This window comes from Dipodomys merriami, unplaced genomic scaffold (genome assembly GCF_024711535.1).
Source record: "Dipodomys merriami isolate MVZ:Mamm:240054 unplaced genomic scaffold, mDipMer1.0.p SCAF_33, whole genome shotgun sequence".
Classification (NCBI taxonomy): Eukaryota; Metazoa; Chordata; class Mammalia; order Rodentia; family Heteromyidae; genus Dipodomys; species Dipodomys merriami.
The window spans coordinates 10,297,508-10,323,762 of record NW_027204826.1 but is presented as its reverse complement, the minus strand read 5'-3'; the positions used below and the strand labels follow the sequence as shown (position 1 = coordinate 10,323,762).

Here is a 26,255-nt window from a genome sequence, read left to right as displayed (position 1 = left end):
TATTCTGCATCTTAATCCCTCGTCAGATGACTGGCAAGCAAAGACTTTGCAGTCTGTACAGTCTTTTTACTCTGATAATTGTTTCCTCGAAAGCACAGAAGATTTTTAATTTGATGCAATTCGATTTGTCAATGCTTGCTTTTATTTCCTGAGCTATTTGGAATCCTATTTAGAAAGTTGTCTGTGCTCAAATCTTGGAGTGTCTCCCTTCTGTTTTCCTGGTTTCAAGAATTTGATCTATTTGGCATTGATTTTTTTTGGGGGGCGGGAGGGGAGGTCCTGTCGTGGGGCCTGAACTCTGGGCCTGGGCGCTGTCCCTCAGCTCTTCAGCTCAAGGCTAGCACTCTACCACTTGAGCCACAGCGCCACTTTCAGCTTTTTTCTTTTTGCTTATGTGGTGCTGAGGAATCGAACCCAGGGCCTCATGCATGCAAGGCAAGCGCTCTACCACTGAGCCACCTTCCCAGCCCCTGATTTATTTTTTTCTTTCATGCCAGTCCTGGGGTTTGAACTCAGGGCCTGGGTGCTGTCTCTGGGCTTTTGTACACAAAGCTAATGCTTTGCCACTTGAGCCACAGTACCACCTCCAGCTTTTGGGAGGTTCAATGGAGATAAAAGACTTTTATTTGTCTGCTCAGTCTTTCTTTGAACCATGATCTTCAGCTCTCTGCCCTCCTGAGTAGCTAGGATTACAGGCGTGAGCCACCGCACCTGGTTTAAGAAGAAATTTTAACAGAGTATGTGGCATTTCTGGAGCCATGCTGGAGTAAATCCTCGCCTCAAGCTGGGCAAATGTATTCACCTGCAAACCTGTTTCCCCTCCTGCAGGGTAACGCCTTCCTCTGAAAACCCTTACGGTGCTACTTCGAGTGTCAGCCAGGGGAAGCCCTCCTTACGCCGGATCAAAGGGAGGCTGCACAAAAGCAGAAGCCTGGACAGCTTCGATTTCTGTGAGCTCACTGTAAGTGGACGGCCCTTCACACTTTGCTCCTCTGTCAAGGAATATGACATTTGTCTGTGCTTATTTACATTCAAATCTAGTAAGCATTTGCTTATTTATCTATTTTTAAATGGTTTCCTCTAACAGAATGGCTTCTTAATTATAATCCGTGGTTCGCAATGAAGATTCTCTGGGAAAATGAAGATTAAACACTTCTTGGACTCGATAGCAAATGCTGAATTGAGTTGTGTAGAGTATTAAAAATTTCCTTGACAATCCCAGATGATGTTATATGAAGCAGGGAATTAAGGGTCTGATTAAGTCAAGCATCCGATTTGCGGGCAGTCCCAGAGAGTAGCTACTCTAATACTAGTCTGGGTTTTAATATAGCTAATGGTGCTACTTTCTCTTCTAAGTGACTGATCACCAAATAGTCCCGTTTTTCTCAGGCCATCTGACTGGTTTTCATATGGGTGTGTGGGAAATCCATTCATGTTTTGGGTGAAATGCTACCACGGATAGGCTCTATTCAACCAAAAGAAATTGGAGAATGCCATAAAGGAAAATACTGGACTAGTCTTTGCTTTGAAAGAGTTGTGTTCATATCTGTGTATCATAGGTTTCATTGTCAGATTAACGGATGTGTAGAATGCTAGGTTGTGCGCATCTCTCTCTCTTGTGTTCGGAAAAACTCTGAATTAGAAAAGTACCATTGGCCACTGTTGTTTCAAAAAGCGATATCAAAAGGGTATCAATTGGGACTGGGGAGGTGGCTCAGTGGTAGAGTGCTTGCCTTGCATGCATGAGGCCCTGGGTTCGATTCCTCAGCACCACATAAACAGAAAAAGCCGGAAGTGGTGCTGTGGCTCAAGTGGTGGAGCACTAGCCTTGAGCTAAAGAGGTGACAGTGCCCAGGCCCAGAGTTCAGGCCCCCATAACTGACAAAAATAAAATAAAAATAAATAAATGAGTAAAAATGTTAAAAATAAAAGAACACTTAAAATGTTTACCAGAAAATTAAAAAAAAATCACTGAAAAATTTGGCATATTAAACACTACTTTCACACTTTATAAAAATACCCCCTAAATGTATTGCCTTCTTTGACTCTATTGAAATAAAATAGAAAGACCCTTAAAATAGAAAGGCTTAGGTTTAGTTCATCTTAAAATAGAATGACTGCAAATAGAAACACTTTGGTTCATCGTCTGCCTTATGAACATATCAGATTGGTACCACCAACAAATAAATAACACCCATTTTATTTTTACACTTGACTCCGCCTTTCAGAGTTTGTCAGGGAAAAACTACAACTTCTATTGTGTGTGTGTGTGTGTGTGTGTGTGTGTGTGTGTGTGTGTGTGTGTGTGTGTGTGTGTGTGTGTGTGTGTGTGTGTGTGTGTGTGTGTGTGTGTGTTGGGGAGAACACTATGTGTAGAGCAAGAGCTACAACCCACACCACAGACTGGTTTCAGGGCCCTTTGGGTTTCTGGCTGAAGAGCCTCAGGTTCCTGCTGAGACATTGGCTTTGGTCCCTGGCATCCGATAGATGCCATTTCACTCCTGGGGTGAAGCCATTGTGTCTGCTTTCTCTGTGGGGATTAAATAGCATGGGGGTTCCAGTTTATCTTGAAAACCCTCCAGCTTTGTTGGATAGCATCCTGGCTGACTTTGGGGACCTGGAGTCCACCCCCCCCTCCCCCGGTGTTCTTCCTGCTTCCTCCAGAAATACTTGATGAAGTTCTTTTTATTCTTTTGGTAGGTAGGGCACAAAGTCTGAACTGGGCAAGTCTGTTCTATAGATGTGTGTTGTCTACAAGACCTGACTGTCTTCAATGTTTTAAAAGTTAAAATGCTGGAGACAATTGGTCCCAGGTTCTATTATTCCTTGGGGCAACAGGGTTACAGAATTGGAGCCTCGTCTTCAGAGCTTCAGAAGTGTCTGGTATAGGCAACTATGGGTTGGATATTTGAAAAACAATTGCATCTCTATCAAATGTGCATAGATTTTTTCCCCTTGTCATTATTCCTCCAACAATACAACATAACAACTATTTATGCAGCATTTCCTTTACATGAAGTATAACAAGTAATCTAAAGATGATAGGAAGACTAGGCATAGTAGCTCATACCTGTAATACCAGCTATTCAGGGTGGTGAAGATTGGGAAGATCTTTGTGTAGGGCCGGCCTGGACAGATAGTCAGCTTCAACCCCATCTCAAAAAAACAAGCAGGGTGTGTTGGCACATGCCTAGCATCTCAGCTATGTAGAGCTCTGAACCCTGCTCCAAGCAAAAAATGAGACTGATTGAAAAAAAAATAACTAAAGCAAAAATGACCACGGATATGACTCAAGTAGGGTACACATGCCTGCCTGGCACACACAAGGCTCTGGACCCAAACCCAGTACTATCCAAAAAAAAAAACTTACAAAAAAACAAGGGCTTCATTAGATTTTGTTTTGTTTTAATCACATGATCACCACAATAGATGCAGGAAAGCCATTGATAAAATTTAACACTTCATGATAAAAGTCCTGAAGTTGAGCGGGGGTGGGGGTATTACTCAGTTGGTAAAGGGACTTCCTAGTAAGCATGAAGTCCTGAGTTCAAATCCTATTAATGCCAAAAGTAAGTAAAGGCAGCTGAACAAAACAAAACAAAACAAGACTAGACAGTACATGCCAGGCACCGGTGGCTTGTCATCCTAGCTACTCAGAAGGCTGAGATCTGAGGATTGCGGTTCAAAGCCAGACTGGTCAGGAAAGTGTGAGACTCTTATCTCTGATAAACGACTCTGAAAAAGCTGGAAGTGGCCCTGTGGCTCAAATGGTAGAATGCCCTGAGCACAGAGGGGCTCAGGGACAGAGCCTCTAGCCATGCTAGAAGTATTACAATACCTGCCTTTAAATTATAATACAGAGCCATAGTTACAAAAACAGCATGGTATTTGCACACAACCATATATACACACAAATTAGTGGAGTTGAATAGAGAATTCAGAAATAAATCCATGTAGCTGCTGCCACCTGATACTCAGCAAAGATAAGCAAAGACACCTTGCTGCATTGGAGAAGAAGACAGTTTCTTCAACAAGGGTTGTTGGGAAACTGTACTTCCCCACGGAGAAGACTGGAGGCTAGAGCCCCATCTCTCATTGTGCACAAAAATCTGTTAAAATACATCAAAGTCCTTAATGTAAGATTTGAAATGTGGTAATTGTTGCAGGGAATATAAAGGCATGGACAGCTTCCTGAGACTCCAGTAGTTCAGGAGATAAGAGCAAGAACGGACATATGATATTGCTCCAGATTAAAAAACTTTTACACATCAAAGGAAATGTATATCAGCAAAGGAAAAGCACACAGAATGGGAAGTAATCTCTGCCAGTCACCTGACAAGGGATTAATATCCAGACTATGTAAACAGCTCAACAAAATTAAACACCCAAAGACCAAATAGTCCAATTAAGGGCAAATGAATTGGAGAGACTGTTCTCGAGAGAAGTGCAAATTGCCAATAAAAACATGAAGAAGGGTTGAGCATCCTTAGCCATAAATAATAATGACATCATGATTCATCTCACCCCAGGCAGAATGGCACTCATCAAGAAAAACAACAGAAAATGCTTGCAAAGAGGTAGGAGAGGGGGGAGGGAGGAGTTGGGGAGGTGGGGAGGGAAGGGATAGTAGGGGAAAAACAAAGGAAGGGGAACAATGCCTGATAGGAAATGGACTCATCACCTTACTCATGTAATTGTAACCCCTCTGTACAGTATCTTTACAATAAAAAAATATTTTTAAAAAGATGTAGGAGAGGAGGCAGAAAGGAATCTTGTCCCCCATTGGTCGGGATGTTACATGAGTACAACCACTGTGGAAATCCATATGGAGGGCCCTCAGAAAACAAAAACTACCATATGATTTTGTTATGCCACACCTGGGGCATAAAAAGAATGAACATCCTCAGCTTTATGCCCCATCACCCTCAGACGGGCACCCATCAAACAGTGCATGGGTAAAGAAAAATGAGTCTCTCTCTCTCTCTCTCTCTCTCTCTCTCTCTCTCTCTCTCTCTCTCTCTCTCTCTCTTTCACACACACACACACACACAGAATATTATTCAATCATAAAGAATGTAATTATATAATTTGCAGGGAAAAACTGAAGATCACGTGAAGTGAAATAAGCCAGACTCAGTGCTGAATGTCTCTCATAGATGGAATGTGGATTTGGGAGGAGAACCATCAGGGGGGAGATGGGGAGAGAGTATGGTTAAAGTACACTGTGTATACATGCACCCTCCCTGCCAAAGAAAGCCAAGCATGATCTCGAATACTCATTTAGAATCTCTAAGAACTAAGAGCTAATGGCTTATGCCTGTAATCCTAGCTACTCTGGAGGCTGAGGATAGAGGTTCAAAGCCAGCCTGGGCACCAAAAAATAATAATAATTAAAATCTGGAAGTAGAGCTGTGGCCCGAGAGAGTGCTAGCTTGGAGTGAAAAAGAAGCTGAGTTCAAGCCCCAGGACTCTCTCTGTGTTTGTCTCTGTCTCTGTCTGTCTGTCTGTCTCTCTCTCTCTCTCACATACACACACACACATACACACACACACACACACACACATACACACACACACACATGTCATAGCTGAAGCATTAGTGGCAGGTGATAGTGAATTTAAATTAGGCCCCAGCATCCTCCCAGAGCTGGAAGGTTCTGTTTGCCACAGCCGTGCAGAGACGTTCCCAGGGCTTTATGCAGAATAGAATAGTCGCCTCCCTCCTCCTGCAGCCGTTTCTTATGTATTTTGGTGATGAATGCCTGGGCCAGGAGTGTTTCTGCGAGGAAGGCTTCATCCTTACTCTTTCCAGTAGCGTCTGACTCAAGGTGCTTAGGAACCTTCTCCCTCACGCCCCAGGGCAGGGCGGCCTGCTGCTCCAGCCAGCCAGCGACCACAGGGGGGCAGAGCTTGGCCTTGGTTAGACCGTACAGCTCGGGTCCTCTGTGGTTAGAGCACTGTATGTCATTGTTCCCAATTCTAACCCCTCAGGGCTCGACTGCAGTGGAAGGTGAGTCGTCTTTAATGTGGAAATGCAAGTGGTAGAACTTTTCCAGTCAAGTTATTTTGGTTGATTGAATTGCTGGGAGCAGCTGGGCCGGAAGCAGTGTTACTGGTATTTCCTAGGACAATCATGGAAATCCAGGCCAGCCTGTGCTGGTTGCAAGGTGATTTCTAAACATAACACTCGGTTCCTTTGTCGGATGGAATAAAATGAGAAAGCCAGGAATTTAGCCAAGGGAAGCTAATAAATTAACATTGGTAAAACTTCAGATTCTTCCTCTTTGTCCCAGGCTTGTTTTTTCCAGTACATTCCTCCTTTATTTATTTATTTATTTTGCCAGTCGTGAGGCCTGAACTCTGGGCCTTGGTGCTGTCCCTCAGTTCTTCAGCTCAAGGCTAGCGCTCTACCACTTGAGCTACAGCACCACTTCCGGCTTTTTCTGCTTATGTGGTGCTGAGGAATTGAACCCAGGGCCTCATGCATGTAAGGCAAGCACTCTATCACTGAGCCACCTTCCCAGCTTCCTCGTTATTTTTTACTTTGCTTGTGCCTGTGCATATAGTTTCACCAATACCATACTTAAAGCAAACTCCGGAAGCCATAAGCAACTCTAAGCCTACATCCTGTAGTACTCGCATTATATATAATATATGTGATTATGAAATGTAATGGAATCATCTAGAGCACCATGGTTTGCCAACCCTGAAAGAACGCTGTCAAGTTCACAACTCAAAACACTTCTCATTCCTTAAAATAAGTGGTAAATGGCTGGGTGCCAGTGGCTCACACCTATAATCCCAGCTACTTAGGAGACTGAGATCCCAGGATGGTGGTTCAAAGCCAGCCTGGGCAGAAAAGGCCTCGTGAGACTCTTATCTCCAATGAGCCACCCAAAAAACCAGTAGTGGCACTGTAGTTCAAAAAGGTATAAGAACACTAACCTTGAGCAAAAGAGCTCAGGGACAGAGCCTAGGCCCTGAGTTCAAGCCCCATGACCAACAGAAAGAAATAAATCAATGGTAAATGAATGAGCCACTTACTATACAAAGGTGCATATTTGTCCTTGGTGTGATGACCAATCAGTTGGAAATAGGTAGAAACTGAGAAGAAACCAATGACCAGAGAGAGAGCTCTCAGGGTCTCAGTAAATTGGGGTCAGGGATTTTGAGAAGCCCGTGGTGGGTTTTACCAGGTAAGGGCAGTCGTTATGGCGTGGTATTCCTTTTGTTCAGCCAGTTAGTGGTAGTGATGCAAGTTTGGGAAGATCCTTTATGTTTCAGTGCTGGGGATGGAGCCCAGAGCTCCATGCAGGTTAATCAATCACTCTGCCATTGTACTATACACACCCAAACCAAGGAGAGACCATTTATAATTCCTGAGATGAAGAAATAAGCTGGTCACGTGTCAGAGTGTTCATTGGACCAGCCTTGGGTTGGACTGTGGTCCCAGTAAAGACATATCCAAGACAGAAGTGGAGTGGTTAGAGTTGCAGGAGTGGGGAAGGCAGCCTCGGGCGAGGGGCAGTCAGTGGTCTTCTGGATTCAAGCAGAGGAAGGAGGGAGGTTGGCCAGGATGGCTCAGGAATGGGCTGGGGTGGAAGCAACAAGGAATGAGTACCAGTCTGGACAGTTGGTGGCCAGTGAAGGTGGGCACTGCCCCCATGGGTAAGGCGTGGTGCTGAGGACAGAGCCTACCACTGTATTTGCCATTTGATTGTTAATTGTTTAGTATAGAAATGTTTAATTTCAACATATACTAACTGTGTGTGTTTATGCGCATGCGCATGCCAGTACCAGAACTTGAACTCAGGGCCTGCCTCATTTCCTCATGGCTTGCTTTCTGCCCCTTGAGCCACACTCTCACTTCTGGCTTTTTGTTGGATAATTGAAGATAAGAGTCTCTCAGATTTGTCTGCTTGGGCTGGCTCCAAACTATGCTCCTCAGATCTCAGCCTTCTGAGCGGCTAGATTACAGGTGCAAGCCACCAGCGCCTCGGTGACCTATGCTACTTTCTTTCTTTCTTTTTTTTTTTCCTGGTTATGGGTCTTGAACTCTGGGCTTGGGCCCTGTCCCTCAGCTCTTCAGCTCAAGGATAGTGCTCTACCACTTGAGCCACAGCGCTACTTCTGGTTTTCTGGTGGTTAATTGGAGATAAGAGTCTCATGGACTTTGTTGTCCAGGCTGGCTTTGAACCTCGATCCTCAGATCTCAGCCTCCTGAGTAGCTAGGATTACAGGTGTGAGCCACCGGCACCCGGCTCCTATGCTACTTTTTAACACGGGATTGTATTGAGCATCTCTTTACCTCTAGGGGAAGTCTTGGAGGTAACAAAGGGTGAAGGAACACGGATGGAGTATAAGTGTGGACAGATGGACTCTAAAGCACAGAAGAGGGGGTCCCTACAGAGGAGGACCCCAAGAGTCACCTAGGTAAATTTGTATAGGGCTGGGTGGCAGGGCCCCATAGCGATTGGACATAGAGATCACTACTTGGGGAAGGAGAAAGTGGGGATTCTAAAGAGAGTGACAATAGAAGATTGTACAGGACTGGGCATGCGTGTGGGGACTGTCAAGCATGATGGAGGACAGGACCAGGGCCAGTCAGGTGTGAGTCCATCCAGAGGAGTGTGTCAGCCTAGGCATAGCATGGGCGGTGGGCGGGTGGGTCTGAACCAGGTGTGTGCAGTGGAAGATGGAGGGAGAGCTGAGATGCAAGGTGAGGGGCTGATGTTGTGTGGAGATAAATCAGAAGGGGCAAGGGAGGAAGAAGGCCCAGAAATACCAGAGCTTAGAGTTTTGAGGTCGGTAGGAAAGGTAGCCACAAAGACCAGGTGTGGCTTTAGGAATGGAATGGTGGGGTCAAATCATCCAAGGCCTGGTAAAGCCAGGAAGGTGGAGTCCTTTGGAATGATGGCGGGGTGGTTCAGCAGGTCTCAGTTTCCCCCTTCCCCACAGTCCTTTCCTGATGGTGCTTAGCCCCGTGCTGCTCCAGAGACCTTTCTCATGCCCCCCCATCACCTTAAGGGAGAGAGAGGGATTTCCTTTTAATGCCTAACAAATATTATGGAGAAAGATAAGGGCTTTAGGGAAGATGGCCCTGACAGAGCAAACAGTTATCTCAGCAGAACGTTTACAAGGTAAATGTGAGGAGTTTAAGTGTGAGAATACGGATACTTTGAGAGAGAAAAAAGTGGATGGTGGGGTCGTTGAGAGTTAGTTAAATGCTAACATGAACCGGGAGATCTCCAGTGCTGTGGGGCTGGGAAGGGCCGAAGAGAAGAGCAAACAGCAGAAGTATCTCAGGAATGTGGCCTGATGCCAGTCCAGGAAACGCTGTGACTTCATGTCTTACCTTCTCAGAGAGTCAGAAACATCTCAGTATCCCTGCAATGACCCTGCTCCCACATGATCTTCAAAGAGTCCCAGCCTTAACTGACTAATGTATTTTACTGTACAGGAAGCCTGCAGCTATTTCAGAAACTGAAATGGTGGAATATTTTGAAATCCACAAATAAAAAATCTTTGTGAGCTTCGCTTCCTGTCATCACAACTCTCCACACTGACCCTGTCCACAACAAAGCTCCTAATTAGCTTTTGCCTCTAATATGTGCTTGTATTTGAAGTTGAAAACCACTTTAGAAGTGGTTTTTTTTTTCCAGTTGAGACTTTATGTACATACTAAGACGGGAAATGTTCTTTCTTTTATTACTTATAAATTTAGATTCTTTCTGGGGGAACTAGTTCAGGAGATCAGTAAGCATTCCTTCTTGTTACTCCAGTTGGCTGGGTCATGACCAAAGTCATCATCAGTGTTTTGCATTGGTGTCACTCAAGGTGGGTCTGGCTTCTGATAGGCCAGCAGGGAACTGTGGGGTTGGGATGTGGGAAAGGGTTGGGAAGGTAACTGGGAGCCCTGCCCTACTTCTCTGTTCCAGAGAAGCCTCCTCCTTCATATAAATTATCTAAAGTGCCATGACTCATCCTACTTTAATCACAGATGTGTAGGAAGATGGGAGCTGGGTTATTTCACCTTGAATGGTTTTTGCTTTTAGTTCTGCCTCTTAAACTAGCAATTAATGCAGGTAAGCATGTAGTGCAGGATCAGATGTTGCCTGCAGCACTCTATGCATGAGATGCCTGTATTATAAAAAAAATAATAAAATAAGAGTAGAATTAATTAATACATTGCCTCTTTTAAGGAAGCAGGAACTTATCTGTCCTTCGGGTTAGTCATTCAGTAGAGACAACACCCAGGCCCTGAATTTGAATGCCAGTAACTAGATAAAGTGTTAGGTTGTCTTAACATGGATTCATTCTTTGTCCCCAGTTGTGTTTTTTGGGTTTTGTGGGGGGTATTTTGGCTTAAAATTGGAGTTTTGAACTCAAGGCCTCAACACTTGGTAGGCAAGCTCTCTACCTCTTGAGACACATCCCCAGCCCTTTTTGTGTTGGTCATTTAGGGGATAGGGTCTTAGGATTTTTTTTCCTGGGCTGGTGTGGACCTCCAGCCATCTACTTACTTCCCACATAACTGGGATAACAGGTGTGAACTACCACATCCAGCTTTGTTGTTGAGATGAGGGTCTCACTGACTTTATGCCAAGGGTGGCTTCAAACTACATTCCTCCAGATCTCTGCCTACTAAGTAGCTGGGATTGCAGCCTGGCTCTAAGTAATGATTGTTAGATAGGCCCATATGGTTACTTGTCAGATTTTTGAATAGTCATAGAAATATGACAAAGATTATACACCACAGCATTAAAAAATACTCATTCTTAAAAAAAAAAAAGAAAATTGAGAATTTCTTTTCTGTTCTCAAGTTTCACAAAAATGTGTTTATTTGCTTCATGTCATTTTTAAGTATTTCTTTGGGTTTTCAGTAAAATACAGTTACAGTCTTTCACTTATTCTGCTAGTGGGGTTATACCACAATAAGTTAAACCTGCTACCCTGGCTGATTGCTCCCTCCCCCCTCCCTCCCTTGCTCCCTCCCTCCCAGACTTGCTTCCACCAGGAGTTGCTGCACAAATGCGCCCAGGTAAAGGTGAGGAGAAGGTAGAGAACAGAGAGTGCTAGCCAGTGACCAAGAAGCCAATTTACTTTCTGCCTTTCTCTCTCTGCTGGCCAAGGTCGGCCTGTCAGTAATAAAAACCACTGATCTTTACCCTTTGAGTAGATAAATTTTATGGTGTGTGAAATATACCTCAATAAAACTATGAGAGAGAGAGAGAGAGAGAGAGAGAGAGAGAGAGAGAGAGAGAGAGAGAGAGAGAGAGAGAGAGAGAGAGAGAGATCTGCCTGTCAGAATTCTGAAGGAGAATACATTAGAGACCACTGGCCTCTTCCTGGCTCCCAGACTTCTGCCAGTGGTAGGTGCTGGCTATAGATGGATCTAGGAGGGGTCATGTGTTAAAGGCTTAGTTCCCAGGTGCTGCTGGAAGATGGTGGTAGCTTTAGGACTGGGCCTAGTAAGATCCCTTTGGTCATTGTGGATGAGTCTCAAACGGGGTTGTGAGACACTGGGTCCTGCCTCTGACTTCCCACTTTTCTGGCTGGGCCACCACACGCCCAGTGCTACCATGCTCTGCCTCACCACGAACCTAAAGGCAATGAAGCCAAGGAACTATGGACTGAAACCCCTAAAACTGCATGTCAGAGTAAACCTGTGCTCTTGTAAGTAGATTGTTTCAGGGTTTTGGAGGATTTTTTTTTTGTTATTGTTGTTGGTCATGGGGCTTGAATTCAGGACCTAGATGCTGTCCCTGAGCTGTTTTGCTCAAGGCTAGTGCTCTACCACTTTGCCATAGCTCCACTTCTGGTTTTCTGATGGCTAACTAGAGATAAGAGTCTCACAGAATTTCTGGCCTGGGCAGACTTCCAACTGCGATCCTTCAGCTCTCGGGCCCCCTGAGTAGCTAGGATTGCAGGTGTGTGACTGCCAGCACCCAGTATGCCTCAGGTATTTTGCTACAGTGGTGGGAAGCTGACTAACAGAGTGTGACTGACGGACACTTCCCAGGGCAGTACATGCAAAGAAAACATGGGTATGTATGTGTGCCTTAGAATTTGTAATTATGGCTGGTCACTGGTGGCTCTTACCTGTAATCCTACCTACTCAGAAGGTTGATATCTGAGGATCACAGTTGTGAGCCCAGGCAGGAAAGTCCTGAGACTCTCATCTCCAGTTAACTACCAGGAAACCAGAAGTGGGCTGTGGCACAGAGAGGCTCAGGGACAGTGCCCAGGCCCTGGGTTTAATTCCCACAATGAAATAAAGAGGGGGGGAAGGAGTAATTATGGAGAAAATTGAATTAAAAAAAAATTTTTAGCCGGCACTGGTGGCTCACACCTGCTACTCCGGAAGCTGAGATTTGAGGATTGCAGTTCAAAACCAGACCTGGCAGGAAAGTCTGTGAGACTGTTATCTCCAAGAAGAAAACCGGAAGTGGTATTGTGGCTCAAGTGGTAGAGCACTAGCCTTTGAACCGAAGAGCTGTGGGACAGAGCTCAGGCCCAGAGTTCAAGCCCCACAACTGACAAAAAAAAAAATGTAAAAGGCCACACAGAATAAGAACCACACTTTACCTTTGATGACTGTCTGCCCAGGAGAAATGCTGTCCCTGCATTCTGAAGGTGGGGAAGCTTGGTGCTCAAGGATGCTGAGGAGCTTGGTAAGTCACCAAGCAGAAGAGGCCTCAGCACCCTGGACACCTGCCACCATTAACCCCACACTCACACTGCTGGTGGCCCATGCATCCAAGGGCCTGAGGGTACCTCTCTCCTCGGGGGAGATGGGTGGGGCTACCGGAAAGGGTAGCCTGCAGAGGAAGTAGAGACCCAGCGTCACACATCTCCCCTTCCCACTCAGGCCACTCTGCTGGAATAGAAGCAAATGGAACAGAGACAACAGCACTACCCCGAAGTGCTAGGGACTATCAGCCTCACCCCAGAAGCCCTCGTTCTTCTCATGCTGGGTGACCATCGGGCAACATGGCAACAATAGAGCAAGGAAATCCATGGAGAATAACATACCATGTTCTGAAAACAAGGCAACATTTGTACCAAGCCTGCAGAACAGCATAGAGGCAGGTGGTTTCTTGGTCCGTGTTCTGTTGCTGTGGGAAACACCAGGGCAGAATGCAGCTCTGGGGTAATGTGTGAGGCCCTGGCTTCCATTTTTAGCACTGTAAGAACACATCAAGCAAAACAAAATGCTGATGCGGAGTAATCTACAAAGGCATAGAGGTTATTTAGCTCACACTTCCAGAGGGAGCAAAATCCAGGAGCATGGCACCAATCTGACCTGCTGGTGAGGGGCCTTGCTGCATAACTGAGGGCATGATGTGGTGAGACACAGCCAGCTAGCTGGAGAGAGCTTGCTCCCTTGATAATCCGCTGATCTGTGAGTGGATTAATCCATTCTAGGGGACAGAGCCCTGATCCAGGTGCTTCTTAAAAGCCCCCTCTCCCCTACAGTGGCATTTTGGAAAGAGCATACTTGGTGACCTTGGTCAGCTGCTGAACCTATGAACCACCCTTTAATGACGGAAGTTCAGGCAGCCATATTAGAACCAGCTGGTGGGATATTTGGTGTGACTGATGCCCGCTCAGGTGGATGCAGCCAGCATTCCCAGGGGATTAGCCTGGTTGTTTACTTTCCTTCCAGCAAGTGCCTGGAGGCTTTTCGGCCTTTACATTCCACCGAAAGCTAAGAATGTTGGAATTTCAGTATGGTGACTTGTCAAGCTATCCTGGTGGGCCAGGCCTTACCAGCATTCCTTAGATAACAGCTCACCCACTGAGCTGGGGTCAGATCTCAGTTCAGAACAACCAAATTAAATTGCAGGGTTTAATCCATTACAAAGTACCTATGATTGGTCACCTGGTCCTCAGATCAGCCCCTGTGGGGTGGTCACCCTGCACCTGACACCATGGCTGTCAAGGTAGGAGGCAGTACCTGAAAAAACACGTTCCATGTTCAGGTTGTAGATGTGTATTAATATACACAGCAGGGATTCTATTGTGTGCATATATGTGTGTGTATTCACGCACATGTGAGAATGGACATACTTGTCAGCCTTTTTCACATATGGATTGTGAATATTCTTTTCATCTCTCAAGCCTTCAAAAATATCTTCTTTCCTTCCTTTTTCTTTCACTCTTTCTCTATTTTTTTATTATTCCTTGATTCTTGTATTGTTAAATGTTTAAGCCATGATGAGATATTACCTCTCTCCAGCTATTAGCAAAAAGATACACACACACACACACACACACACACACACACACACACACACACACACACACACACACACACACACACACACACACACCCCACACACACACAGCCTGGCTCACCCATCCCTGTAATCCTAGCTAAACTCACAAGGCTGAGATCTGAAATCCAGGTTCTAAAAGCCAGCTCAGGCAAGAAAGTCCATGAGACCTACCTGCAACAAACCACCAAAATTTAGTACTAGGGCTATGGCTCAAATAATAGAGCATTAGCCTTGAGTTTAAAAAAAAACAACCTCAAGAACAATGCCCAGGCCCTGAGTTCAAGCCCCAGAACCAACACACACACACACACACACACACACACACACACACACACACACACACACACACTCACTCACTCTGCTGGGAAGAATAGAGAGAAAGAAAAACTCCCAGATCACATTGATGGGAATATGAACCAGGTATAGCCATTATGGAAAAGGGTATGGAGGTTCAAAAAAAATCCCCTGGGCTGGGAAGGTAGCTCAGTGGTAGAGCGCTTGCCTTGCATGCTTGAGGCCCTGGGTTCGATTCCTCAGCACCACATAAGCAGAAAAAAAAAGCCGGAAGTGGTGCTATGGCTCAAGTGGTAGAGTGCTAGCCTTGAGCTGAAGAGCTGAGGGACAGCGCCCAGGCCCAGAGTTCAGGCCCCAGGACCGGACTCAAAAAAAAAAAAAAAGTCCCCAAACCCTAAAAATAGATCTTCCATGTAGTTTAGCAAAACCCTCATACCTGGGTATAGACCCCAAGAAAATGAAATGGACATTGGCACTCCCACAATTCACATTGGCCAGGATGCGGAGTCAGATTTAACTGTCCATCGGTGCATGGATGAATAATGAAAGCGGGCTGTTTAATATACCCGGGAAAACTATTTAGCCATAAAAAGGGTTCAGTCCCATCATTTGGCACAACATGAATGGATCTGGAGGTTATTGTGGTAAGTGAAATAAGCCAGGCACAGAAAGAGACAGTGTGATCTTGCTCATGAAATGGAGTCCTTTTTATGGATGGACCCTGGTTTACCTATCCTGTCTGCTATTAGAGAATGTGTTTTTCCTGGCCTTCACTATCAAACACTGCTCTACTGCCTATATCTTTGAACTTTTTTTTTTTTTTTTTTTTTTAAATACCCTTTGGAGCCTGAACTTAGGACCTGGCTCTGTCCCTGAGCTTTTGTGCTCAAGGCTAGCACTCTGCCCACTTTGAGCCACAGCTCCACTTGCGGTTTTTCCAGTGGTTAATTGGAGGCAAGAGTCACATGGACTTTTCCTGCCCAGACTGGCTTCAAACCTACATCCTCAGATCTCAGCCTCCTGAGTAATCCTACCAGGATTACAAGCATGAGACACAGTACCTGGCTCCTTTGAACATTTTTATGATTGTATTCTCTGGGTAAATATCTAGAAGTAGGCATGGTGGCTAAGGAATATGTGTTTGTCTGTCTATCCATCAATTTCTCTGTTGCTTGTGTTGGAGGACAGTGAACCCAGGGCCTTACACATGCTAAGCAAGTACTGTACCATTGAACTACATCCTCAGCAATTTACATTATAAGAACTTTTCACATAAGTTAATTGTACAAAGAGATTTCATTGTGATATTTATAACATGGATATAATGTACTTGGATCAAATTCACTTCTTTTATATTCCTCCTAATCAATTCATATTTTGATACATTTTGCTATCCCCAAAGGCAAAGGAATTCACATACCAACCAGGAGTTCACACATCTTCATTATAAAAATGGTCCATTGAGCTGGGGTGTAGCTTAGTGGTAGACAGTACTTGCCTAACATGTGTGAAGCTCTAGGTTCCCCAGTCCTGTCACAAACCAAAATAGACTGACTCTATGTGTGTGTGTATATTTGTGTACACACTGGTAGGAAGGCTTGAGCTCTTGCTTGGCATTCTTGCTCAAGGCTGGTGCTCTACCACTTGAGCTGTTTTTCCACTTCCAGCTTTTTTGTGGTTAATTGGAGATGGATTTGTCTGCCTCAGCTGGCTCTAAACTATGATCTTCAGATCTCAGCCTCCTCAGTGGCTAGGAATTCGGGCGTGAGCCACTGGTGCCTAGCTCAAGGTTACTACTAATATGTAGTGATTTGATATGTGAAAAACTGCTCATCAGTGTTGTTTATATTTGGGAGGAACAGTTTTTTTTTAATATACTCTTTTTCCATTTGTTGTTTCTTTCCTTTTACCCTTGCTAAGTAGTTTTTAAGTTGAGGTTTACGATTTTCATACCATCAGGTATTTTAGATTTTTCTGTTTCATCCCACTGCTTTAAGTGTAATGAAGATTCTAATGGTAATCTTATTACTATTAATTACTGTCATTCCACTATTAACTTGTTCATTATCCCATTATCATTTTCTTTGATTGTTCTGGTACTATTTTCACTATTCCCTGTGGCGTCTCATAACCATTTAATTTCTCTTTAAAATGCCACCTTCAGTGTTACTCTTCAAAATATTTATTCTTCTCGAGAGAAGAAACTTACAACCCTCAATTAGACATTCTCCCAAGCAGCTAACCCTTGCTTTTTCACACCAATCATTTCCTTTCACTTAACTAATTTTAGAAGATTCTAAACTGCTAATTGAAGATTTTCTTAGAAACTTAGAAAAAAAAAATGTAGCCCTTTACAAAAGGGTTGCCTGTAGCCCAGGAGTTTATCTGTTAATTTGCAAATGAAAGAGTAGTCCTGGTGAGAAAAGGTGTCTGTCGTTGGACTTGGGGAAAATGTGCTCTAGCAGGTAATTTACAAATAGAGGACAGAAAATAGTGCATAGAGGCAAAAATGATAAGAAGCCAGTAACACAGCCATGCAAAAATTTCTAGGCACTATTGTCTCACACCTGTAAGCCCAGCTACTCAGGAAGTTGAGATCTGAGGATTGAGGTTCTAAGCCAGCCTGGGCAGAAAAGTCTATGTGAGACTCTTATCTCCAGTGAACCACCAAAAAGCAGGAAATAGAGCTGTGACTCCAGTGGTAGAGGGCTAGCCTTGAGCATAAAAAGTTAGGAACAGTCCTCTCCCCCCCCCACACACACATACACACATACACAAAGCAAAACTTCTTATGCACCAAAATAAAATAAATGTTAAGCAGGGGGCAGATGGAAGCAAAATCAAAACAGGTTTACACTGTACATTAAGCATTACATAAATCATCCACATTGATAAATGCAAATAGGTTTATATTACTATTAAAAGGCAAATACACTTGGGCCGTGCATGTAGCTCAGTGGTAGAACTTGCTACATTTAGCATGTGCAGGGCCCTGAGTTCAGCCCCAATACTTCCCAACCACTACCTCAAAAGGTAAAGATTCTCAGACAGATAAATTAAAATGTAGTTCTGTGTGCACAGAGACACGTCGAAAAGAAAGCGATTGACATGTGTCAGCATAAAGGAAGATATGCTGGGAAAATAGAAAGAAAGTGTTGCCGTCAGACAAGGTAGAATTGATGAAGCCATGGAAGCATCTCATGAGACAGATACACCATCTGAGGCTGAGGACTGTGGTTTCCAGAGAAGCAGTGACAGATGTAACTCTTCACATTCTAAACCTAGAGGCAGCTTTTTTTGGAACAGAAGAATAGAGAAGTGCTATCACACTAATAATAGGGGCGCTTTTTTTTTTGTCAGTCACGGGGCTTGGATTGGGAGATGAGCATTGTTCTGAGCTCTTTTGCTCAAGGCTAACATTCTACAACTTTGAGCCACAGCACCACTTCTGATGTTCTGGTGGTTAATTAGCAATAAAAGTCTTATAGACTTTCTTGCCCAGGCCGCCTTTGAACTGTGATCCTCAGATCTCAGCCTCCTGAGTCACTAGGATTACAGGCATGAGCCACCAGAGCCTGGCTTTAATAGAGGCATTTTAGATACTTCACTCTGATTTACATGAGTCCAAGTACAAAACTTAGTAAGGTTATAGCTGAACTAAACAACCGACATATCCTGAAAAGATTATACATTAGAATTTCAGGTACACCATATACAATAGTTGACTGTAAAAGAAAGCTTGAAAACACAAATGATTTTTATTAATTCTCCTATTTTCTTTTGTGTCCATAATGTAGCTTAAATTCTCAATATTGAACTCTCTTGCTTCAAGCTGGTACTCTACCACTTTAGCCACATTTCCACTTTCAGCTGTTTGCTGGTTAGTTGGAGATAGAATCTGGTTTCTCTGCCCAAGCTGGCTTCAAATCATTTTGAGAGTTAGAAATCAAATCTCATTTTCTGAATGAGCAAGGAAAGATTTGGCCACTGGAAGCCAGGGTTCAAATCACAGTCCCTCCACTGCTTTGAGATGTAAGAAAAACTAGTCACTTTAAGAGTTTTCTTTTCTAACTTTAAGGGCCTCTCACCACCTCCTGCTAGAGAGAATTTCTTTACAATTTACATAAAATGATTGCCAAGTTCAGCTTTAAAAAGTGTTGTTTCTTCCTTCCGAGTTTCTGTTGCTAGTCTCATGGTGTGAGAGTAAAGTCTTTACGTGCGTTCTTACCCGGTACACAATTTCTATTAGCCACAGAAGATTCTAACATGCAAGCCAAGAAGGACACACAGAAAGTGGTTCCAGGACTCTCAGCCTTTGGTTGCTTTAGAATTTAATACTATATGGGGTGTGACTTCTTTGCCTCTCTTAAAGGTAGCCTATTGGAAATGAAAACAGGTAGCCTGGCCCTTACAGGGTAGTGACAGAATGGAATTTAGACCCGAAACAAACCTTACAGTCAACGCCCTGCGTACACAGATAGCGGTAGGACAACTTGGGACATTATTAATTAACTTCCGGGAACATCGCAGGCTGCTGAGTGACAGAGCCAGGTGTGACTTTGTTTCCTATCAAGAGTGACCAACCAGAAGTGTCACAGCTTTGCAGTGAAACCAAAGGCACCATAGAGGAGAGATGAAGATAGCCAATCAGAAAGCTAGGCTGGAGGACAGATGCCTGCACTCGTGAAGGTTTGAACTCTTAGATTGTTTTATCCATGAAAACCTGCCCTAAGCCCTTGGATGGCTATAATAAATATTCTATAAACTGGCCTATAAACAGTAGACATTTATTTCTCATAGTGTTCCCAGATCATGGCACAGGTTTGGTGTCATGGGGGATTGGGGACACTCCATCATGGATGGAGCCTTCTTGCTGTGTCTTTACATGGTTGGGTGAAGGCAGCTCTCTGGGGTCTCTTTTAATCCCAATCATGGGGTCTCTACCGTCATGATCTACTGGCCCCTCAGAACCCCACTTCCTTTTTCCTTTCCAGTACTGGGAGTCAATCTTAGGGCGTGTCTACACTAGGCTGGCATTGTACCACAGGCTGTATCTTAACCCCTTAATGCCATGACCTTTGTGGTTAGGGTTCAACATTTGAATTTTGAGGGGCCACACAGAAACCATTAGCAATCTTCAATGTGGAAAATTAAATACTCTTAAGCCTTGGATAAAAAGAAGAAAAACACAAAACTGCAGAATTCTGGGGGGGGAAGGAGGAAATAATAAAAACATCAGAGTATATTCTGTTTGGAAGTAGTACTTAAGAAAATTTGTAAGATAAATGTAACTTTTTGTTGAGATAAGAAAGAAGTGGTAGGTGAAGCCTCTGTGGTGGCAAATCTTTTTATCTTTATTTTTTTATTTTCATGTGCGGGTCCTAGGGTTTAAACTCAGGGCCTGGCCACCATCTCTGCGCTTTTTTGGCTCAAGACTAGCACTCTACCACTTGAGCTACCACTCCACTTCTGGCTATTTGGTGTTAATTAGAGGTAAAAGTCTCTTGGATTTTCCTGCCCAGGCTGGCTTCAAACCATACTTATTAGATCTCAGCCTCCTGGCAGCTAGGATTACAGGCATGAGACACCGGTGCCCGGCTTGTGATGGTGAATCTCAGCTGTCAGTTATCTTGATTGAGATGTGCCACGTGTGTCTATGAGGGCATTTCTGGAGAAAATTAATAGAGAGTGGAGGGGGCTAGCCTGAGTGTGGGCAGTGCCATCCCACAGGGTGGGGGCCCACATCGAATAAAAGAGGAAAATAGTCCCAGAAGAAACCCTTTCTGGCTTCTATGATGTGAGCTACACGGTGCCCTGTCATCTCTCTCACCTGTGGTGGGTGAGCAGCCTCTCCCCCTGCACCCTCCCCCCTGCCATGATGTTCACCCTCGCCCTGGGCCAGAATAAATGGAGCCAAGGTACTTGTTACAATGAAGAAAAGCTAACCCAGAAAGCAACTCAAAACCCTGATAGAAAACAAAAGAAGGCCGGGCCCTGGTGGCTCACGCCTGTAATCCTTAGCTACTCAGGAGGCAGAGATCTGAGGGTCATGGTTCAAAGCCAGGCCTTGGTAGGAAAGTCTGTGAGATTCTTATCTCCAGTAAACCACCAGAAAACCGGAAGTGGCACTGTGGTTCAAAGTGGTAGAGTGCTAGCCTTGAGTGAAAGAGCTCAGGGATAGCACCCAGGTCCTGAGTTCAAGACCCCTGATGGGGGGGAGGGAGAAAAGAAGGCAGGAAAGATTGATCAATACAACAGCTGGAGCTACAATGCAAAACAAAAGAATAAATCAAGAATCTTAGTTCTTGAGACAGAGATCAGAAAGACTTGCCAACCCACCAAAGAGAGGAGAAGAACAGAGTATCTGTGGGAATAAGATAGGACATGGGGAAAGTATGCTATGAAAATAGGAAATTTAAAATAAGTGTACAAATACTCTGTACAAATACATTGAATACCAAGATGATACTGGCAACTTCTTCAGACGATAGAGCTGCCCAGAATTGTTGCCAGTAGAGACAGAAAATCTAAACAGCCCAGCTACACATGAAAATTACAGAAGAGCTTGATTAAAAGTTGCGTGCCCAGATGGTCTCCCAGGGGAATACTCCCAAATCTTTAAAGCTCAGATAATCCCAACACTATTTAAAAGAAAATAGAAAAATAGGAAAAAACTCCATATTCTCCCAAATGAGTTAGCAGAACATTAATATGACTTTAAGTTAAGATATATTATATTCATTGGGGCTAGGAAGGTGGCTCAGTAGTAGAGCACTTGCCTTGCATGCCTGAGGCCCTGGGTTCTATTCCTCAGCACCACATAAGCAAAAAGAAAAAAGCGGGAAGTGGCACTGTGGCTCAAGTGGTAGAGCGCTAGCCTTGAGCTAAAGAGCTGAGGGACAGCACCCAGGCCCAGAGTTCAGGCCCCATGACTGGACCCCCCCCAAAAAAATATATTGTACTCATAAATTGACAGGTTAAATGGAAATCCTTTTCATACACTACTTTGAGATAATTTTTTTTTAATTTAAAAACTAAAGTGTGATAAAGACTAGAAAAACAGAAAGCTCCAGAGTGATATTACTCATATCCATCCAGAAATGTTAAGTAGGGTCTGGGAAGGTGGCTCAGTGGTAGAGTGCTTGCCTTGCATGCATGAGGCCCTGGGTTCGATTCCTCAGCACCACATAAGCAAAAAGAAAAAAACCGGAAGTGGCTTTGTGGCTCAAGTGGTAGAGCGCTAGCCTTGAGCTGAAGAGCTGAGGGACAGCGCCCAGGCCCAGAGTTCAGGACCCATGACTGGACCCCCCCCCCCCCCAAAAAAAAAAGAAATGTTAAGTAAAATGTTAAGAAGTAGAATACACACTAGCATTGGTAGCTCAGGCCTGTAACCTAGCTACTCAGGAAGCTGAGATCTGAGAATTGCAGTTCAAACCAGCCTGGGGAAGGAAAGTCTGTGAGACTCTTATCTCCAATAAACTACTCAGAAAAGGCAGAAAAAGCCAGAAGTGATGCTGTGGCTCAAGTGGTAGAGAGATAGTCTTGAGCATAAAAATTTAGGGGCAATGCCCAGGTCCCGAGTTCAAGCGAACAGAAGGAAGGAAGGAAGGAAGGAAGGAAGGAAGGAAGGAAGGAAGGAAGGAAGGAAGGAAGGAAGGAAGGAAGGAAGGAAGGAAGGAAGGACATAGTACACCATGCTCAAATAAGCTTTATTCTAAGAATTCAAATATGATCTAATCCATTTGTATAATTTATCAAAGTAGATCAAGTTTTTGTTCTATGGATGGCATCCAGGACCTGCTCTTCAAGGGCAGTACCAGCCCAAGTACTCAGCGCCAGCCTAAAGAATGTGCCATGTTTGCTTTTGTCTCAGTGCTAGGCTCCAATCCAGGGCCTCGCGTGCTGAACAAATGCTCTAAATCTTACCGCAGGCTCTCAGATTAGGTCATGTAAGGACACAATTTAATTATATGATCATCTCCATACATGCTCTTCAATAAAAAGCATTTAACACTATTTCAACACTCATTCCTTTTAAAATGCTCCGTGCGTGGTTGTTTAACATGGTATTAGATATCCTCACATGTATGCCTACATAGTTGTATGCAAATGGACCTCAAAGCCAGCTTTTTATGTAGTAGGGAGAAAACTAGACATTTTCTTTCCTAAAGGCAAGAACATAAGGAGTATATAACATGGAAATAAAAATGCTATTTTTTTTCTGTTGGCAGACTTGTTATTTCAGATTGCTGTTGCTATGACAAATTTCTGGGGCGGGGATGGGCTTAAAGGAAAGAAAGGTTTGTTGGCTCAATAGTTTCAGAACTTGGAGTCCATGCTCACTGGCGCTGTTGCCCTGGGCCTGTGGTGGCGCCGTGCATCATGGTGGGGAGCTCTGGTGGCAGAGCTCTTCAGAATTAGAGAGACAAAAAGAAGGATGCCACTGTTTCCCTGGAGGGCATACACTGTGATCTAACTTCCTTCTGCTAGGCCTCACTTCCTGGAGGCCCTTCTACTTCCCACTAATGCCCCAACCTAGGGACCAGTCTTTTACCATATGGTATTTGGGAGACATTGTAGCAAAGATGGAGCTAAATAGAAACCCTTTACTGTTAAATCTTCATTGGAAGTACAAGTAGGAACATGTGTTTCCTAGCTCTGCTCATGCCTAGCAGCCGACCGCACCCCAGCAGTGAACACATCTAGAACCCAGATTGAGCTCTCTGACCAGGGGTCTAGTAGACATTTCTAGGTGTTCAGGTGAGCCAGAACATTTTCTCATGCAAGGAAAAGTAAAGAAGAAAAACCAGAGAAGGTAGCAGTAACAAATAGTTCAGCTAAGAAACACAAGGCAATAAGTAGATTTGAATTAGCTAGAGATAGGATAATCTGAGACACACACACACACACATACACACACACATACAAGTTCATTAATTGAAAAGAATTATTGTAAAAATAAGTTTGAGCTTATGAGAATAAAAGCCAGGGAAAGCCAAAGAATTCAGTGAACCCTGTTAAGTAATTTAGGAGTCAAGTCCTAATCTTGCTGTGAAAGTTAATATTTAATAGGAAAAAATGATGCATATATCCTGCCTCTTGTGTCAGGTGTAATATAGATGACAAGCTACCTCATGGGGGACAGCTGTTCATTATAAGAACTCAGCAATTAGCCTGCCACTGGTGGATTGTGCCTATAATTCTAGGTCCTCAGGAGGCTGAGATCTGAGGATCATGGTTCAAAGCCAGCCCAGGCAGGATGTTCATGAGACTCTTATCTCCAAGGAACCACCAGAAAACCAGAAGTGGCGCTGTGGCTCAAGTGGTAGAGCACTAGCCATGAGCAAAAGTGCTCAGGGACAGTGCTCAGGCCCTGAGTTCAAGCCCCCTGACCAGCCCAAAATAAAGCAACTCAGGTATTGGCTGAGAGAATGCTAGAAGAAGAGAATGAGCCTTTTACAATCCTTGCTGAGACAGTAGATTGAACCAAGCCAAGGGGTGAACCAATGTGAATGAGGAAAATTTCTAGAGGCAACTTAGGGGAACTTTCCCATAACCACTTCCGGCCCCCTAATCTTACCATGATTAGGTAAAGAGCCAGCAGCCCCTCTGAACCTCCTGGTGGGAGGTAGTAGAAAGCACACAACACTATTTGGAAAATAGGAAACATTAAGTCACACTTGTACCGCTCACTGCCCCTCACAGAAGATAAGAGAGAAGGAAGATAAGTAAGAAGTAAGATGATAAGGAAGTAGGAATTAAGCAGTGATACTACCAAGAAAGAAGCAGACAAACTCAGCATGTGGGTGAGAGACCAGTGCCCTGGTTTCTGCCACAGATTAATGGCATGGAAATAAAGGTGAAGGAGGGGTAACTCCTAGATTAAAGAAGACATGAGAGAATGCAACCTAAGCTAGCAGGTATGTGTTTGCAGTCATGCCTTGCCCACATTGGTGAAAACTCTCCAAGCGGAGGTGGGAGGGGACGTTTGTCAGCCAATCAGGAAATTCTTTTGCTGATGCTTAGGAATTTTGCTTCATATTGTTGTTTATGATCATGACAGTGTGATTACCTTTTTGCTTTTTAACTCTGTGTATTTTAGGGAAACATACTGAAGAAGTTGATTTTCCTTTAAAATACTAAAGCAAAGGATGAAAAGGGGAGAGAAAAAAAAAAGAATCATATCGGGAGAATGAGTTTGCTGGAAGCTGGTGGCTCATGCTTGTAATCCTAGCTACTTGGGAAGCTGAGATCTGAGGATCGTGGTTCGAAACCAGACTGGTCAGGAAAGTCGGTGAAACTCTTATCTCCAATAAACTACCAGAAAAACAAACAAACATAAAAACTGGAAGAAACTTTCTTCTTTTTTTCAGGGGGTGGTGGGGGAAGGAAGGGGCTCATTCCTTCCCAGGATACAGGCTCAGAGGCCACAGAGAGAGAGCCTGGGGGAGAGCTGGGTCCATGTATCTGTCTGTCCGTACACAGCGTGGTGAGGAGCTGACCTCAGGTCTGCACAGTATGGAAATAGTGGTCTGCCTCTCTTCCCTGGTCATTATAAATGAGTGGCTGTGCATGTTGGTAGGAATGGGATTGTGGGGTCTGCTAGAGGGTGGTGTGGGTAGATGCTTCATGGGGTCTCTGTTGGAGAGAAGAGGACGTGAGGGTGGCCTTTGGACAGCTTCCTGCTGGAGGAAGCGCCTGGCAGGGCAGCGAGCTGGGATGAAAAGGATCCGATGTGACCAAAGAATTCCTGGAACTTCAAAGCAGCAGCGCTGTTCTAAGACAGGATAAGGTGGGAGCTGGTGGGGGCGTCCGTGTGTTCAGTGAGAACACTTGAGGAGGAGTTGTTCAGCCAGTCGCTGGCTTGGATATGGAAGGAAGCCCTATGGTGTTTCCTTATGAACAGTCCAAAACCACAACAAAGCTGGAAGGATTTTTCTTTTTCAGTAAATACTCAGCTATCCAGTACCTGTGTTCTTCTACCTTTTTATGTTACTTTGTTCTATCTATCTGTGTGTCCTTCATCCTCATTTTATTTTTTTGTCAGTCGTGGGGCTTGAACTCTGGGCTTAGGCTCCCTCCCTGAGCTCTTCAGCTCAAGGTGAGCGCTCTACCACTTGAGCCACAGTGCCACTTCCGGTGTTCTGGTGGTTTATTGGAGATAAGTCTCACAGACTTTCCTGCCCGGGCTGGCTTTGAACATGATTCTCAGATCTCAGCCTCCTGAGTAGCTAGGATTATAGGTGTGAGCCATTGGTACCTGCTGATCCTCTTATTTTAAATTGTGTGTGTGTGTGTGTGTGTGTGTGTGTATCTTTTTTGATCATGGGGATGGAACCCAGGACATGATACTTGCTAGGCAATCACTTTGCCACTGCACTATATCCCAACCTGTCTTCCTCCACTTTCACATTTCTGTGTGAAATGACTTGCAACGGCATGCTTTTCTCACAGGGGAGGGGGGCGGGGGGCATTAAATGTGGTTAAAGCAGTTGTGGCCTTGTTTATTTACTTTCTGTCTGTGTACTGGTACTGGAGTTTGAACTCTGGGACCTTGTGCTTGGTTGGCTGTCACTCTGTCACATGAGCTACATCCCCACCCTTTTTGCTCTAGTCATTATTAGAATAGGTTCTAGCATTCCAACCTGGATGCACCCAGACTGAGATCCTCCTCTTCAT

General features: G+C 44.4%; 1 protein-coding gene across 6 annotated transcripts in view; it reads left to right on the top strand.

The window, feature by feature from the left end:
• Nucleotides 1-26,255, top strand: part of Tjp1 (tight junction protein 1) — a 188,219-nt gene that overhangs the window by 9,100 nt on the left and 152,864 nt on the right. For all 6 annotated transcript variants that reach the window (XM_070043126.1, XM_070043125.1, XM_070043122.1 and 3 more), the window contains exon 2: nt 829-961. In XM_070043126.1, coding sequence (XP_069899227.1) covers nt 829-961 — 133 coding nt within the window. The remainder of the gene's footprint in view (nt 1-828; nt 962-26,255) is intronic.